Here is an 18,720-nt window from a genome sequence, read left to right as displayed (position 1 = left end):
TAATTTGCTGGCAGCATAACAGCCAGGATGTATTCCTACGGTTGCTGCCCATGTGACACCTTTCTCACGGCGCTAAGACTGTCAGACCGCCAAACACGCTCTTGCGAGAGTACCTTTCAATAATGTCATAACTCTGCTGGTTCATAAATTGGAAGGCATTGATCAAGCGTGCCCGTACGTATCCACTGCAACGTCGATTATTTCTCCTCAGCGTTCACGGGCGTAATACCTTAAGTATCAGAAAAGTACCCTTCATATTACACCGAGAGAAGTATTGTATGCCGTTTGCAAAGGAGTAAGAACATTACTTTTCTGGTAGCATCTAGCTTCAGCATCGTGCGTTAACACTGTAGGCGCGTTTCGGCCGCTTAACGCGTCGGCTGTGTCTTTTTTTCACCCGTCCTGTGCTGTGGCCGTCGGAGTTGAGGCGTCGTAACAAGAAGGCGACAGAACACATCACATCGATCTACGGCTTCGCTCCGCGTTCCACTCATGAATTAAGCGCTGCTTTCAGATACATAGATTTGACGGAGCTCCAAGCTCCGGGTTGTAATTTTGTGTGCAGTAACTTACGTGGTACGCGCGAGATGTCAAGCTTTTTCTGCTCTTAGTGCCCGTGGTGGGTGCTTCGGGCTTGTGGAACCAAGCAAGAATACTTTCCGCGACTTACAAGCTAAGCGTAAAAGGAAACAAATGCGAGTTGTGGAGGCGACGTTACCAAATTGAGGCCGACGTACGTAGTGTAGCCCGGAGAAAGGTAGACGCCATCACTGCACACTGAGAACCTGCATCAAGAGTGTTAAGTGCAGTGCATGCATCTGCGTCGACGCTCACTGGCCTCCAAGCAAACTAAACTTATATGTTTAAAATTTGCACACAATAAGCCGCATGTACGAAGTGAAAAATGTATCCAAAAAGATTTATTGTTCTGCACTCTTCCCGTGGTCTAAATTATCGCGTTCAGTATATGGTTCGGTACTATATAACCTTCGTGCCGTCACCACATTTCTTTAGACCGAAATGCAACATCTTTCAGTTTAATTTACTGCGCAAAAATAATATACGTTGTTTTGGAAAACAAAGTATGTTACGATTCTGTGTTTTATAACAAGAATAGAATAAGTTTAGGTCCTATTACCGCAGAGCGGAAAGCATTAGGCCTGACATATTGCATATGCGTTGTGTCGCTTCACCTCAGAGCGCGTGTTACTAGTGTGGAATATAGGAGACGTCACAAAAAAAAAAAAGAAAGAAAGAAAGAACGCACCGCTGATAATAATCGGTGTTTAGGGATGTAGTAGGCGATGTGGACAGATTAATACCAAAAGTATAGAAAGACAACCATGACATATCGTTATCCCAACACTTCATGATAAAGTATGCGGTCTGTTTCTAGTTCCTGGACGTTGTAGCTATTCTGATTGGCTAGCCGACGAAGATCGTGTTTATTTTTTTTATTATTACGATTATTTACATCAGTGCTTTCTCGCATACACGCCGTTCTGGCACCGAAAAAGCTCTCGAAATTTACAAGGCTGAGTATTTGGTTCCTCTTACAATGCAAAGTTGCCGTTATCTACCGATAAGTGATTAGCTAGGCCCGAGGAAGCACAATCAAAATCCGCGACTTTATAAAGAGCTGGGACGAGGAGTCGAAGCTGCTGACGCCATCCCTTTTTGGTAATGGTGGTGGTAGCAACCTTATTGAAGATCCGGCAAACTCTTGGCCTGGGCCTCGGCCGCCCCCGAGGAGGTCCGGAGATCCTGTCTCCTCGCCGCCTCACGGGCTTGCTGGATGTCTTGTATTTGATGTTGCAGGTTTGAGCTGCGCAGTGCGGCCGTCCACCACACCGCATGCTTCATCTGGGGAGACTGCATTTTCTCTGCATGTAACCTCACATTCCCAGAGAATGTGCCTAAGAGATGCATGAGCCCTGCCAAATAGTTTGCAGTTATCGTCTGAATAGTTGTCTGGATATATCCTCCTGAGATGGACGGGGTTGGGGAAGGTCTTGGTTTGTAACTGCCTTCAGTCTACCACGTGGGTCCTGCCGAGTTTGGGGTTAGGGGGTGGATAAACACGCCTGTAGTTTTGATGAAAATTTGCAATGTCACAGCACTTGGTCACTCTGTCCCCCTCTGTCCATGCCTCCGTTGGATTTCCAAACCCAAGAGAGGATCCTTCTACACGGGCGCGGAATGTGAGACCTCGCGCTACGCGGTGGACCTCCTCGTTGAGGTAATAGTGTTCTTTTTTTTTTGCTTAACAAATTTTCTCTCGCTATCTATTACACAGGCGCAATTTACTAATAGTTCCCATTTAAACTATGCGTAATCGGTGCTCCCACACTGACTCTTTCGAGGTCGCCCCATCACGCTCACCTGGTACTGTGTGCGTGGACCATGACGATGTAGCCCGCCTGGTAGGAAGTGGGCAGGTACTCATCCAGTTCCGGATTAAGCGTGAGCACTAACCCTGCGTGACACCGGAAAGTGGCACGATAAAAAAAAAATGGGTACGTGGAACTTCCTCGCGGTAGTACGCCCCGTTAGCGCTGTAGCGACGAAAACGATTACATAATGGGCGAGATTTGAGACCGGGCTAGTCGGTGAATAAAGTGGACTGCCAAGCCATTTGCTGTACACATGTTGGCAACGTGCTCACAGTCTGGTCAATTCACTTCGGGACAGCCTTCCTCCTCCTAGGTGAATGATTCCAAAGGGCAACGTTAAAACGATATCACCGCTCACCTACGTTTAAAAGAACAGACTGGTTACCTGATTGGTACTGCATACCTTGAGGTAGAGCACCAAAGGGGCTCGCAGGACTACGGAGGAGACGGAGACACCGAACTGATTTGTAGATGCTCACTACATATATATACCATCGTACAACAGGAACAAAACGAGGTTACCAAACCGCGCTCGCAACATGGATTACTTTTTTTCGGCGTCGTCATTCATCACAAACTAGATTTCTTTTTTCGACAGTGAAATTGACGGGCAGAATACAGAATTATTGCTTCAATTCATTTCGAACGCCTCGACAATCTCCCCAGTCACTTGATCCGTGTTTCTGAATATCCCTTTCACACCATCAAATAAGCGCACACAGTGTTCGGCTAAATGACCAATCGTTGCCAGTTTGCTAACATTGTTAGAATGTTTCCGCAAGCGATGACTGAGGCATCTGCCCCGTCTGTCCAATATACTCTTTCCCGCATGAAAAAGGAATAAATTAAACCGATCCTTCCATGCATGGCACAAGCTGTTCGTGGTGTTTTTCTTTTTTTAAATTGCAGCCATGACGCTCCTGTGCGTGCAGCACTGTTTACTTTCGCGCACGAACCAGGAAGTTTCAAAGGGCCGGAGGAAACTACATCAACGCCAACTCATTTCGCCGTTTTCTCTGGATTACGGCTTGCTTGGTGCAAATACGATAAGACACTCACTTTTTTGCCTCTGCATGGTTGGGCAGCGGAATCTGGACAAACATTGTCCCGTTTTCTTAGCATGCTGTTAGCCGCAGCCGTCCGCAGCTGAAAGGGGTAGCCATTTGTGCTGAGGTGCCAGACGTGGCTTTCGTAGCTTCTGTGCACAAAATAATGACAGTATTTGTTGTGTTATCATCGCCGCTATAGCGATAGCGGCGGCGCGACTATCGCGACAGCTTGATATATTAATCCAGTCATGTGGCCACCGAGCTGCAATCCACTACAAGCCGTCATGTATTAAATCACGTTTGGTTTTGCTTACGCCTTCTTTCTTCGTCTGCTGTTCTCGCCCGCTCCCCCCCGCGAAAACACTACAGTATTTAACGAGAGTGTTATTAAAACAAAGGTTAATTATGCCTCACTTAGCTAGTTTAGAATGGGCTGATGCGAACGGTAGGCTGGACTTCTTTTCTTGGCAATCGTCGCACCAACACAGATGACTCTTTAAGAAATGAAGTGTGAGATAAAAAAAAAAAAACCTAATGAATTTGTTAACAGGCTCTTCGTTTATCAAAATAAGCGGTTGGAGGCACCCTCGGAAAAAAAGAATGAAGAAACTGCAGACGTGTCAGAAGCCAAGAATTCATCGTCACATTGTTAAGCCCCCAAGTAATCATGAACATACATACTTAAATAAATTCGTGACCACTGAATCCTTCCAAGCTAGTGCCTATCATAATGAGCGAGAGAGAGGTCGCTTACAAAAGGTACATGGCATGAAGCTGTGTCTTCGTCTCCTCAGTCGTCCTGCATGCGCTTTTGCTCTATAACTCAAGTTAAACCTTGTTTAGTAATTTATTGATTTGTCCATACATGTGCACCCTTGGCGGACTGTTAGAAGGCGGGGAATATAATCTCATAAGTAAATCAAGACTTGCGCATGAATAATTATTCATAAGTACAAACACTTGTTAAGCAATTATTATAAGACGTATATTTACCGTAAAAAAAAAAAACTACGCTTGCAATTTTCTTTCATAAGAATCAACAAGATCAGTAATTGCAAGCACCTCCGAATTAGGCTTGCTGCAATCGACAATTGTTTTTAAGAAGAAAGAAAATGTTTAAAGGCATAAGCTGTGGAGGAATAAGGCATAGAAGCATAGAAGCACAATTATTATCTATCCGGAGAGATACCTTGCCGGGTCAAGTCAACGGCAGGACAGATTTTTCTCTCAGCGATCTTGCGTTGACAGACTTCATTCAGGCGCTTCGCTATAGAATAACATCTCAATTGATGTATCACTTTCTCTCCTTCCTATACGTGAATTGCCTCAGTATTATTCAACTACCTAATCCGCTGCCCCGCTGAACAGCATTTGCCTTCCCTTGGCATAGAATTCTGCGTGTATAATGAAATTAGCTATCTTTAAAAATTCTTATTGGTTACAATTAGTGACAGAATTCGTTTCTTTATTGCCAGCAACACATATACAATGTTGTTTGCCAGCCCTAGCAATCTTTAGCGTCCCATAGACTTGCTTGACACTATATGACTTGGCCAACGTCATTTATATAGAATAAAATGAAATATTAGCTGCATCTGTTTGTTCACTGAAATGTGCTTCCATTCTCATGTCTCTTACATGCTTAGTTGTTTAGGAAGTTTCTTTTTTTTGTTCTTGGAAGTTCATCGGGCTAGTAAACCATTAAGTACTGGCACAATGCTCCTCTTGTGCATCGTCAGTGTGTACGCGCGTGTTCGATCGAAAATGTGGGCTCGATTACAAAAGAAACTGCGACTGTACAGATAGGCTTGCCTCGGATGTACACAATGACGTCATCGCTTCACATGGTCGGCATTACCTGATTATGGAATGAGGTTGTTTTTCAGGAGGGCAGTGCTTGAACGATTCATCTGTTTCTATTTCGTTTTTTTCTTTTTTTTTATTAATGACGTAAAATTTGTGGTTTACTGCCGCCAACCTACTTAAAGTGGGCTTTATCAGCCCCTGCAGTTTATGATATCCCAAGATGTATTCTCGTTTTCTCAGCCACCGTCGTTTAGGATATCCCAAGCGGTGTTCTAGTGCACCTCGTGCTCTGGAGCATCCGCAGCTCCTCTTCACAGTAAAATTGATCCGTACGCTGTTTTTTAGGAGCGTAGTATACCGGACAAACCTGACTTGACGTGGTCCTATGTTATTCCTTTGATACGATTACCTTTAGCCGACAAGCGGAACTAAGGCTCTTAAATATATGTCGCACAATTTAATTTTGTCTAAACTTGCAACAAGTGTAACCGTAGCTTAGGCGCCATTTGTGCGCCGAAACAGATATCGCACCTGGAGTAAGTGCGAAACAGTGCGAGAGAGAGTAAGTGGAGTAACTGGAGAGAGTAAGTGGAGTAAGTGCGAAACAGTGCGACAGTTGCCGGCTCTCTCTCGACGAGCCCGTTTCATTACCGTCATAAGGTGACGAGAGGGCGTTGTACTCTAACCGCTCAGCGTGGCCACAACGGAAGCAGAAGCAGTTGCCGTACCAGACGTTGCTGATGTTGCGGAACAGCCTGCGAAACCCAAGCATCAGACACCACACGCCTTGATTTAGGTCCACGTGCGCGCAAGATATACAATGTGTGTTCTTTTGACTTCTGAACACACACTCAGAATAGAGCCTGCAAAGGTTACTCGAGTTATGTCAGGGATGGATAATCTGTCGGGGCACACATCATATGCAAAGAAAAAGAAAGGCAGTCTATTTACTAATTGGACTAATTGCATTCATTAGCTTCCTATTTGCCAACTGACTTTACGGCATATGTTTATGAAGGGAATCATCATGAAAGTCCAGCTCTCTGTTTTTGCATTTCAATATGACCATGCAGATCGAAATAATTGGCATCCAATGACTCGTTCAATGCAACTGTTTATGCAAGCGGCAGCGCCGGGGCACTGCTCCTTATACAACCCCTGTGCGTCACAAAAGCATTGCGTCGCAAAAGTCGTGCGTCGCAGTTGCCTCTTCCCACGATCTTATCCGACTGGGGCTGTGTGCAACTCCCGATCGGATGCACTGCAACTTCAGCAGCAGGGCCGAGACGAACCGCCTTATTGCGCAGTATTGGGGGCGAGCTCCACCACTGGAAAAGCTGGCGCCGCCGTGGGCGTGATGTTGCATGAGGGATCACGTGGACACAGCGACCGCGTCAGCTGCTTCGGAAGCGCCGAAGCGAGATGAAAACGAAAGTTTAAAGTCCCACCTGCGCCGCGATTCTGATTAAGCGGTGAGGCTTTACCCCCTTGGTTGTCTGCTTGACGACATTTGAAATTACTATAATAGGTAGTGGCTGCCTTTGGAGGCGTGCAGCATGGTAGGCTACTGCTCGGTGCCGCAGTTCCGGGCGTACGCAACGGAGTCCGGTGTCAGCCTTATTCACACGTAGCCGCAGGGCAAGGAGCTGCGTAAAGATTGGCTGGCGAAATTTAAAACTGGCGGACAGCCATCGGCTACAACTCCGGTATGCAGCAAGCACAGACGCGAGGAAGATTTCTGCTACGGCGTTCTGCGCAATTCTGCGTGATGTTCGGTGAGTAGCAGAAAACGCGCACTGAGACGTTCGCCCGCGCCCGCTGCCCGGCTAATGTCATGACGGTTTGGTCTATGAACTTGTTGATGCTATAGATACTGGCAAGTTCACTGAAACGGAAAGGCAGCGGTAAGACGCACATTAAAAAAAGGCACGGCATATGGTGATGTTTGTGTCATGATTTAATTCACTGGATTGCGACAAAAGAAGCAGAGGGAAATCGCACGCTGAGAAGACCGATAGACATACAGTGCGACGCATCTTGAGAAATAATATTTATATGTCCAAGAATTTAGAAGTCAGAAAAAGATTGAATCGTCGTGATGGCACATCACACGTCGCCGTAGGCGTTGAAGTCTCTATAACGAAATTATTTTTGAGCAGTTTTGATAGCGTCCACACAGCAATCAATGGTCGCAGGTGTACTGTCAAATGCTCGCATTCGGTAAAGAGATAGCGTCTGTAAACGATTCTGTGCTTTCAGTTTGCACAAGATTATTATATCGACAGTCAAAAACTTCCCTCGTTTTGAGAGTACCTACATAAATGTCCAGGAGGGCTGCCACACGGTGCTTTTATTGAGCGCCGTAAGCGAAACCTATGAGGAGCGCGCCGCGTGATCCCTCATACAACGGAATAGAGGCGCTTCCGACAAATGGCGACTCCGTAACTCCTCGCCCCCAATAGCCAAGCTTCACTTTACGCCATGGTACTACGTCACAGAAGGGTAATACTACGAATCCCGCTTCGCGTGGTTGCGTGCGTAACCAAGTAAATTGGACGCATAATTCTAGGACAGTTATTTTGGTTTGCGTGTAAATTTCGGAATGCAAAAAACAAGTAACCAGGGACCCTATAACGTAAAGCTATTCCAATATGTTTCTATTCCAATCGCCTCACGTCAGATTTGCTTAACTGTTGGACGCAAGCATCGGGAGATGATCCGCAGCGCTGCGTGAACAGCCCAATCAAACGCTCTCCTCGTTTATAGGAGGTAACTTTTGTTTGCTTTCAAAGCTAATAGCACTTGTTACCTTGACTGTTTTTTTTTTTCTTATCTGTTTGACAAACCATCTTGGAACAGGCGAAGTGGGTTGGCTCGAAACATGTTTGTTCAATCGCGGAGAACTGATTGCAGAAATGGAACAGAAACAATTACGAATAGATTTACGTTATAGCGCCTCAGATTGCTATGGCGATTTTCTTCCTCCAACTTCCCATTATACATGTGTTCTGTAGGGTGTGTTGCGAAAAAGTTAATTTATTCAATTAGTATAATAATTGAATCAACTGAATTGTTCTTTATTTGGCAAATGATGTCCACCTAAGCATATAATTAATCTTTGGTGAAGTAATTCCAGTAGTTTTTGTGGACTTTTCTTTTTTAATTATCGAAGTAAAGAAAGCATTGTATACATGCAGTTAGACTTCATTATTTTCACTCATATGCTTTGCGTCCCCCCCCGCCCCAAGAAAAAAACAAAAAAAAATTAGAAAGAAATTTATGAAGCCACGATCTGTGAATGCACACATTTTATCCAGACGGACTGTGTCGTTCAATGCCACAGGCTTATAAAAGGTACCTCAAACACAAAAGTGTATAATGTTTATAGTGCGCGTAACATTTTCTACCTCCTGGACATTTTCAGGATTCATTGTTCTGTATTCGGCTCGATATTGCTCTTCCCGCGTATAGTTGTGTTAACGCCGTTCTAGTCCTACAAGTAGAATTGACCTCTACTTTGAGAAGTATTCCGCCTCTGCTCCTGCATCCAATAATAACATGAACACTCTTTGAAAAACAAAGCCATAAAAAATGCCAAGCACCCAAGAACGAGTTCCCGTGAATGCTTCACAAGTCGTGACAGAAAAACTACAAGTTCACAATTCAAGTTCGCAAGAGGAGGAGGAGGAGACAAAAGGGAGGAAAGACAGGGAGGTTAGCCAGTGTAAGTACCGGCTGGCTACCCTGTGCTGGGGAAAGGAGTAAAGGGAATAAAAGGTTCGCAAGCTATAGCTCAAGCCCAGTAGAGACCAGGTGAGCAGGAAAGCAAAAAAAAAAAAAAAAGCACGGACACCACTACAATATGCCGTACGCCATAATATAAGAATATACAATGAACAATTACGTATAGTGTCGCGTCTTTGGAATATATGTCACCACAAGTATAGCATACGCCAATGCGCATGTCTCAATAAGTGTACGTAAGAGTCATCAAACGTCCTACATCTTTCAAACAATTTTAAAATCTCCGCGCAGTAGTCTGTCCCTTTCTCACGTCCTGTTAATTTTAGCAAGGAATATCTCTAACAATTTTCCGTGATTCTCGTTTCCTCAATGAACTCTTCAAATGCACGCACTGCGCGTGCTTGAGGTGCTTCAAGTTGGCTATGCGCCCAAGTATTTTTACAATGACAGTGGTCTTCTAGCAAGAATCTGCAGTTTTATTGACCGATTTTACGACAGCCTTAGTATTTGCTGCAGCGTAACGTCCTATATATTAATCGGATCCTTCACGGGAACAAATTGAGATATTAGCCTTTCCCAAACTACATAAGAAGTACTTCATGTAGCCTGTGCCAGGTCGTATTTTATGTAATATTGATTCTATAGCGCGGCGGAATTTGTGCGGTACAAGGAACATCATAGGGGGATCTTTGCTGAAAAACCTTGAACATTGAGCTCCATTGCTAAACTATGTCTCTCTTCTAATTCGGGCGCGAATGTTGTTAACAGCGCAAGCAGCGTTCCTTTTTCACACAGAAAAAAAAAAGCGAAATCTAATCTTTTTTACGCGCGCTGCATGCTAGGCATCTACAGCATAATAATTCCACTAGGACTTAGTGCCCACTGGTGTATTATATTATGCTGTTTCCCTTTTGCAATCGTGTATGCTATTTGTTGAATTAGCAATGAGAAAGGTGGAAACTCAGTATACTGACCTCATGGGCGACTTCAATGCGAAAGTAGATGAAAAGCAGGCTGGGGAGCAAGCATTCGACAAATACGGCATCGTTTCTAGAGATAGCATAGGGGAGATGTTGGTAGAATTTGCGGAAAAGAATAAACTCCGAATAGTGAATGACTTCTTTGCAGAACGCAGTAACAGGAAGTGGACGTGGAAGAAAACCTAATGGAGAAACAAGAACTGGAATAAATTTCACACTCTGCCATTCCGAGCATAGTGAAAGATGTAGAAGTGTTAGGTAGGAAAAAGTGCAGGTACTATCGGATAGTGAGGTCTAGCATTTATCTCAATCTGAAGAGGGTAAGAGCAAAATTGGTCGAGAAGAAACAGGCCAACCTAGACGCAGTAAAGGTGAATGCAGACCGATTGAGGCTGGCACTGGCAAACAAATATGCAGCTTTAGAACAGTAAGATGAAGATAACACAGATGTAATTATTGAAACCGTAACTAGGCTGATTTCAGAAGCAGCGATTGAAGTGGGAGGTAACGCACCGAGGCAACCAGTAGGTAAGCTCCCCCAGGTAACAAAGCACCTAATAAACGACAATGCATGAAAGAGTCTAACTCAAGAGGTCAGATAGAATTCGCTGAAGTGTCAAAGTGTCAAAATGGAATAACAGTCGATTTACTCAAACATGGAGGAGATATCATGCTTGAAAAACTTGGAGCCCTTTATAAGCAATACCGCACGACTCCAAATGTACCAGAGAGTTGGAAGAACGCCAACATTATACTAATTCATAAGAAGGAGACATTAATGAATTGAAGAATAATATGCCCATTATCTTGCTTTCAGTATTGTACAAAATATTCACCAAGAAAATTTCCAATGAAATCAGGGAAACACTGAATCAACCAATAGAAAAAAACTGGTTTCAGGAAGGGATATTGACTCGTGGACTTGTTTATCCTTTTCTGGTGAGCGATTTTCACCGTCTAACAAAAGTTATCGCTCAGCATGGGACGCGCCAGCATGTATCGGAAGTTTCTCGAATGTTATTGATGGTCCTGTTGTCACCAAAGCTTGTGTAATCTGATTGCATGTGCGACGCGAATTGTGCAGAATTTTCTGGAAGACACCTGGAAGACACGTGGGCACCATCGATTGCTCTGGAACCTTCGATGACTCGTGTATAAAAACCTACGCGCTTGACCGGCAGATCATATTTTCGACGATCGCCGACTGTGTTCACCACTTTCGCCGTTCTTTGAGTGTAACCTGTTTTTGAGGGCACAAGTTCGCCCCAGAAAACGCTAGTTTTGTCATTCCCTCTTTTGCTGCTTTCTTCAGCGTCACTACTATGTGGCAATATTCTACAATGGACCACATCCATGTCATCAATCAGGTAATCGAGCAATCTGCCGAGTACAAACTCTTTATATGACTTTCATAGATTATGAAGAGACATTTAATAGAGTAGAGCAACCAGAAGTCACAGAGGTATTGCGTAATCAAGGAGTACGGGAGGCACACATGAATATCTCCGGAAATGGCTAAAAAGATACCACAGCTACCTTGGTTCTCCACAAGAAAAGTAGAAAATTACTTACCAAGAAAGGGGTCAGGCAAGGAGACGCAGTCTCTCCAATGCTAGTCACTGCATGCTTAGAGGAAGTATTCAAGCTGATAGACTGGGAATGTTTAGGAGTGAGGATCAACGGCGAAAATCTCAACAACCTTCGGTTTGCAGATGACATTGTCCTGTTCGGCAACAGTGGGAACGAATTACAACAAACGAGTGAGAACCTTAAGTTAGAAAGTGTAAGTCTGGGGTTGACGATCGATATGGAGAAGATAAAGATAACGTTCAATAGCCTGGCAAGTGAACAAGAATTCATGATCGCCCGTCAGCCTCCACAGTCGGTGCAGGAGTACGTTTATATAGGTCAATTAATCACAGGAGACACTGGCCACAAAAAGGAAATTTAGATAATAAAAATTGGTTAGAGTGAATACGGCAGGCATTACCAAATCCTGACTGGGATCTTATGACTTTCGTTGAAAAGAAAAGTGTACAGTCATCGCATTCTACCTGTGCTAAAATATGGGGCAGATACGTAGGGGCTAACAAAAAAAGCTCGAGAATAAGTTAAGGACCGCGCAAAGAGCGATGGAACAAAATTGCTAAGCCTAACGTTAAGAGACAGGAAGACAGCGGCGTGGATCAGAGAGCAAACGGGGATAGGCCGACATTATAGCTGACCTTAAAGAAAAAAAATGAAGCTGGGCGGGCCATTTAATGTGTATAGGGCACAAAACCGATGGACAATTAGAGTTGCGAAATTTATGCCAGGGGAAGAGCAGCGCAGTCGAGCACAGCACAAAATTAAGTGGGGTGAGGAAATGAGGAAATTTGCAGGCGGAAGTCGGAATTGGCTAGCGCAACACAGGGATAATTTCAGATCTCTGGAAATGACTTTCGTCTATAAGTGCGCATAAAAATAGGCTGATGATGATGATGATGCCTTTTATATTTCATGTACCGAAACATAATTAGCTGCACAAAAGCGGATGTCGCTTGAGAAGAGTAATGATGCTTGAAAACCAGCCAAATCTACTCATTGGCGGCGTTGTCCTGTGAACCCACAAGTTTTATTGCAAAGATAATTGCGTAAAGTTCTGCCGTGGTTCATGGAATACTGCGAAACAATTTGTACGTATGCTACTGTTCGCCGTAAAGTGGAATGAAATACGCTGTGGCAGATTTTTGATCAATACATTGTCTGTCTGTATATGCCGAAAGGCAGTCTTGGTGCTCAGTGCAAACATGTGACAGTGTTAGATATCTCCGTTGTATTACCGGCAGCTTGAATTTAAACGCAATTCCTGGTAATGAAGAGAAAACATTCTGAACTTAGAGAACCCAAGGAGTACGGCAGAGGTCTACCTGCCGTTGCTGCTGTGCGGGAATAAGGTTTCTACAATCAGCTATAATTTCGTGCATCTTCGCCTCACCTTGGTTGTTAAGCGCATCGTAATGGGGATTGGTTGGTGTGTTGAGTGGTTATTTTACGAAAATATCGAAGGTACATCCGCGCAGACTCAGTGTCTGAAAAGAAGGCTAGCGAAACTCAGCAACAACCGCAGGACTGACGGATTTTGTAACGCGTAATCCAAATCCGTAATTGACGGATTTTGTAATTCGCAATGTAATCAAGCATTTTTTTGATAACTTAATCTTATTGCACGACTCGTTTAGTCAGCTAGTCCCTTAAATTGACCCTGTAACTAACCTAAACGAAGCCTTTGTAAAAACTTTTTTAGGGAGCTTTTAATCAGCTACTTCCTAAGTTACATAACTGAGATTATCCAGTTATATTTCCTGTGATAGTCGATTTATCTTAGGCTACTAAACTTGTCGGCAAACTTGATTGCCATGCTTCGCCTGGCTTCGACTCAATTAACACTGACTTCTTGAAAAAGTCTTCACCCGACAATTGTATTACACAGGCCCAATTTTTCAACAGTCATTTACTGATGTTCTGTACAACCAATGGAAGGTTGGAAAGGTGGTAACCCTTCGCAAATTTTGTATAACAAAAGTTTAGCATCTAAGTACTGCCCCGTTTCGCTTCCAAGCACATGTTGCAAACTGTTAGAACACATTATATCCCAAAGCCTTGTATATTTTCTTGAAGATAACTCTTTTTTCCACTTGCACAACATGGCTTCAGGGAATCATACTCATGTGGCATTGAACACTTATCCATTACTGATAACTTGCATCGCGCTCTTGATATTTCATCATACAATGACTGTATTTTTTTTAGGTTTCTTAAAAGCATTCCATAAAGTGTGTCACATACTTTCAATTCACAAACTAAGCCAGTCTGATATTGACATCAACCTTTAAATTGAATCGGATATTTCCGGAATGATAACTCGCAATACGTTACTGTCAACGGCTACAGTACCCCGATGTGCACTGTGGACTCATGTGTGCCCCAAGGGTCAGTTCTCGGTGCTCTGTGCCCTTATGAGCGACCTTCTCTCACAAGTACCTTGTGTCAACATTAATCTATCTGCTGATGATTGTGTTATCCTTAGAGAAATTACTAGCCACTTTTGCACTAGCTGTTTTCAACCTAGCCTAGATATGATATTTAAGTGGTGCAGCCTATGGATAATGGAATTAAATATTAAAAAAAATGTAAAGTTATATGCGTATCTAGGACATCTAGCACCGCCCACGTGTACCATATCTAAACAACATTTCCCTTCAAACAGGTTAACTTGTGCACGTACTTAGGAATTCATATCACAATCAGCGTTACCCGGGCAACCCACACTAACAATATAGTGAGTAATGCTAACCGCGCTCTTGGTCAAATAAGGCAAAACATTTTAATGCCCCAGACTCTTTAAAGGTCTTGCTCTATAAAACATTAGTACGCCCGAAATTAGAAAATACTACGTCATGGCTCTGCTCGTTTTGTTCTCACAAGTTATGACAGAACTGCTAGCGTAACAGCTACGAAGCTGTTACGCTTTCTCTTCCATCCCTTGCCACTCGTCATAAAGTGACCCGTTTTAGCATTATTTCGTATACTTTTTCACCATGCTGCATTGCATGATGCGTATTAGCTGCGAAAGACGACAGCAGACGACACAATCGTAGTGTCGCTTGTGTCGCGTGCTGTCTATAGTGTCGCTTTGCGCTTGTGTCGTCTGTTGTTTCGTAGTCCCTGTTTTAGTTGCGCGGCTAATATGAATCGATACCAACTCGACCAGCTGTCAGTAATACTGCGTGATGTAATTTTTTTAGTCCACGCTACGTATCCCGACGCAGCGATCACCCTTATAATGCTCATGTCCCTTCTCCCAGCAAAAATACACTTTACCAGCCAGTCATACCTCGGACGTCACTAGAGTGGGACCACCTTCCCGCAAACTTTGTTTCCAACAGCGATAATTACTCTTTTTGTATTTTTGTGATGCCTTAGCCATCATTATTTACCTGAAAGCGGTTTCATGCATTGGTATATCTCATATTTTACTAGTACTTTCTTTTGTTCTTCTACCCATCGCGTTTCAACCAAATTATTATGTATATCAACAGGCAGCCCTTATTTTGTATGTTTTTTGTAATTTCTGTGATCTGCTCTGTAACCCACTCCCCACTGTAGTATATTTAAAGAACCTGACGGTATGATATATCAAATAAATAAATAAATAAATAAATAAATAAATAAATAAATAAATAAATAAATAACTCCGTAAGAGACGTAAACCTAAAGCTCGAGGAACAGAAGGGCCTCCTGGATCAAGTTCGGCAGGTCGCGGTGGCCACTGGAGTCTCGGAATAGGGACTCACCCTGCACCGCTCTCTTCGGCCATTTTTTCCCTCATCAATAATATGTTCATTCCTCCTCCTCCTCGTAAAGCTATCGACGATGCAAAATGCATGCTATTGCAGTATTGTGGAATAGAAAGCCAGTCTTTCCATGCTAGGCTCACGTCTCGTCTCTGCAGTCCTGGTCGTGGTAGGTGCAATCCATGAAGATGTCGCCAAACTGGTGACCGAGGGTCCTTAGCCACTCGCGGTTTGACGCCTTGCGCTGCGCAATCCAGTCCGATATGTATTGCTGCAGCCTCAGGTCCTCTGCATTGGCCTGCACAGAGACGAAGGAAACATTGGTACGGTTCGCCTTTGCGATGCCCGTTCGAGCCGCCCGGCCGAAAACGGTGCCCAGTTGTTCAAGCTGTCGCTAGGATAACGATGACATTTGGGCCATCAGAGACGCCGAGAAGCCCAGCCAACGTAAAAGGTGAAACAGCGTGGCCTTTCGCATCGTCTCCGTTTGTGCCCCCGTGCGACACCATCTCCCCATCTTTCGGGCTCACGCTGACGGCGCTATATGGGCGACGCGCCTGACAAAGTCTACCAATCACTGACACTATATTCCTTCCCCAAGAGTTTTTTTCTTTTTTTTCAGGGCCCCTCGCTAGGAGGCTGGAGCCTTCGCTCTTCGTTACGAGCAGCTTGTCGAGCTGAAGGCTCCATTACGTACAGCGACGTAATTAAACGCCTTGTTGTTTGTTACACCGATTCATCTCTGCCTGTGCCCTCTCCGCTGTTCGACGTGGTCAAGCTCCCGATAGTTGAACCAGCGATACCCTTAGTGATTCGAGGTTCCGTTTGCAACAACATGCTACCCCGTAACTTACTTCTGGTTCGTGGCATGATGCTATCGTTCGGCAGCTTACCTCTTCCGAAGCGACATGCAGCCAAACCAGGATTTAACGAAGCCAGTCGGAGCCGTAAGTTATTTAGTTAAATAGAAAGTCAATACCTAAACTTAAAACATTTACGCGAATAGCGTTCTGTTTATTCAAGAGCGAGAAAATAAAAGTTATTATTGCCTGCGTACGCACTTATCGTACACAGCGAGCGCCCGTTCAGCGCGTCTTCTCGCAACAAACCTTCTTAGCTGGTCAATAGGGTCCCCCAGAAGAGATGAAACTCAGCATACATACATATATATATATATATATATATATATATATATATATTCCTCCCAGAACTTAGTTCGGGTGATACGTTGAGTTCACTTCGTTGCCTCCTCGAGGTTTTCAATGCACCAGACTTGATCAATATGTGTTAAGGAAAAGCAATTCGAGAAATCTGGCTTTTAGAATAAAAATTTGACTGTATGCGTGACTTCCACTTTAAATACAAACTAGTGCCTCATCGCTACCCTCTGGTGGTCTTCTGATTTTGCTACATTGAAAATATTGGGTTTAGTTGGTTGGCTGTCTCAAAGTGATGTGGCGCAACCGACCTATCGACCAATGTTAGGGATGGCCGGACGCCAAGGGCGATACGTCATCCCCTTCCCCTCTCATGGTCGTGGCACCGTGGGTGCTACGTCATCCCCTTCCCTTCTCATGGTCGTGGCACCGTGGGTGATACGTCATACCCTTACCCTCTCTTGGCCGGACCCCACGGCGCTGGAGAGGTCATTCACCCGACCTTCTCCCCGGATTCGTCGAAAAGAGGATCGACTTCTCCTACCGGTGCTCGGTATTGCAGGAGGAGGGGCCCTCTCTCGGTGCCTGTCACGTGTCATCGACGGAAGCAAGATCCCGCCCACACTTGTAGAGAGCCTATTTAAGGGGCTCCGAAATGTACTTTTGAGATACTTCATACTTGATACTTGATACTTCATGCTCTTCTTATTTTCTTTCAACTACCTTTGAATAAACAGTGCAAGTTTCGCACTAGCAAATCGTCTCGCCCTTGCTTGGTCGCCATGATCTACCGGATGCCTGCAGCCCGCCGACAACGCCACGCTACCCAATAAGTAATGTCGGTCGAGCTTCGATAGGCAGGCGTCGCTACTTCTAGGCAGCAGTACGGTACGATCGAGCAAGCAACGGTCCAAATAGTCAATCAACTAATTAGTTTGGTTTCTCATGCCTACTTCTTGAAAACTCTGTGTTTTGCCGCAGAGCCGCTCCTCCAGCTCCGAGTTCATCCCTCGCTCCGAGGCATCGAGGGCGCACAGCTTGGACCTTCGGAGCGGGTTGACGTTGCACACGGTGACGTCGGGCATCTCGAAGGACTCGTTGGTGTTGTACTCGAAGGCGATGGCCACGCTGTACGTGAAGTACTCGCGCAGGATGGCGGACGTCTCGGTGGTGCTGTAGTACACCAGCGTCAGGAGCGCGACAGCCCAGAGCAGGCGGCGCGCGCCTCCTCCCTCCACGAGCGCTTGTGAGCCGGGCAGGCCGGAGTCCAGCGCCAGCTGACCGTAGACTTGCCCGCACGTGCTCCACACGCTGTTGCGGCTGGCATCACCATCGCGTGCAAGTGAGGTCATTTCGCCTGCAGTCAAGTGCAAAAGGCGCCGTGGCAAGTGACAGACGCACGCCTACTGGCTCGTTATTCTCGAACTGCCTCCGAATGAGGGACTAGGGGGGGAGTGACTGCTGTGGCAAAGACCCAAGTACGTTCCGGCATAGAACAGTGTGTTCAGCGCCTTAAACAATAAACCGACCGGGACGAAGAAACAACGAAGGCAACACGATGCCAACGTTTTCATTACTATCGTGGGGGTGCAGCTCTCTTGTTTTCCCGTAGATTCATACCAGAGCTTTTACAGGGTATCTATCTAGCAACAGGGAAAACCGGAAATTCTCAGGGATATTGAATAGTCTGGGAAATGCTCAGGGAAAACTCAGGAAATTTGTGCTTGTATCAGGAAAAATTAGCTGTAATTTTATTGAAAGGGAACGAAAGTCGCGCTAGTGCTGGCTCGGGTAACGGAGATGAGTCGTAGCCAATCGTATTTGACGCCGTGTCGTTGGCTGGAGGAGTTGCCAGTGTACAGTCAACGACCTGTTTTCCGGACGCCGAATTTTTGGGACATGCCCGATAATTCGGACGGCTTCGCGGCACCACCACGTGCCCCATAGAGTCAATATATAAGAACGTTTGAAATTTCGGACGCAAGAACCCATTTCTATACGAGTTTCCGGAATTGTTACTATGACCGCAGGTCCGAAACGGCATTAAGCCACCACGGCCGTTATTTTGGTTATTTCGTGGCCTCGAAACGGCGCTCTCGCACGCTGATCCGCTGGCAGCTGTAGCCACCACCGCTGCAATGCTAGGCCTAGCTGCTTAAGCTTGTTGCCGTTCGGTGCCGTGTTTTTCATTGAAAGAATGCGCCGCTGTCAGCAATGGCACCCACTCTGCCTTTGTAATCCTCGCGATTGGCTTC

The 18,720-nt window shown here is 45.0% G+C and overlaps 1 protein-coding gene across 1 annotated transcript in view; it reads right to left on the bottom strand.

The window, feature by feature from the left end:
- Window positions 1-17,818, bottom strand: part of LOC142577886 (acid-sensing ion channel 2-like) — a 39,989-nt gene extending 22,171 nt beyond the window's left edge. The window contains exons 1-5 of the mRNA XM_075687315.1: window positions 17,419-17,818; window positions 15,452-15,606; window positions 5,900-6,003; window positions 2,383-2,476; window positions 719-785 (exon numbers count right to left, since the gene is read on the bottom strand). Of these exons, the coding sequence (XP_075543430.1) occupies window positions 719-785; window positions 2,383-2,476; window positions 5,900-6,003; window positions 15,452-15,606; window positions 17,419-17,817 (819 nt within the window). The 5' untranslated portion in view covers window position 17,818. The remainder of the gene's footprint in view (window positions 1-718; window positions 786-2,382; window positions 2,477-5,899; window positions 6,004-15,451; window positions 15,607-17,418) is intronic.
- Between the last annotated feature and the right edge of the window lie 902 nt (window positions 17,819-18,720).

The sequence above is a fragment of the Dermacentor variabilis genome, chromosome 4 (genome assembly GCF_050947875.1).
Source record: "Dermacentor variabilis isolate Ectoservices chromosome 4, ASM5094787v1, whole genome shotgun sequence".
In the NCBI taxonomy this organism is placed as follows: Eukaryota; Metazoa; Arthropoda; class Arachnida; order Ixodida; family Ixodidae; genus Dermacentor; species Dermacentor variabilis.
This window is presented reverse-complemented; position numbering and strand designations above follow the sequence as displayed.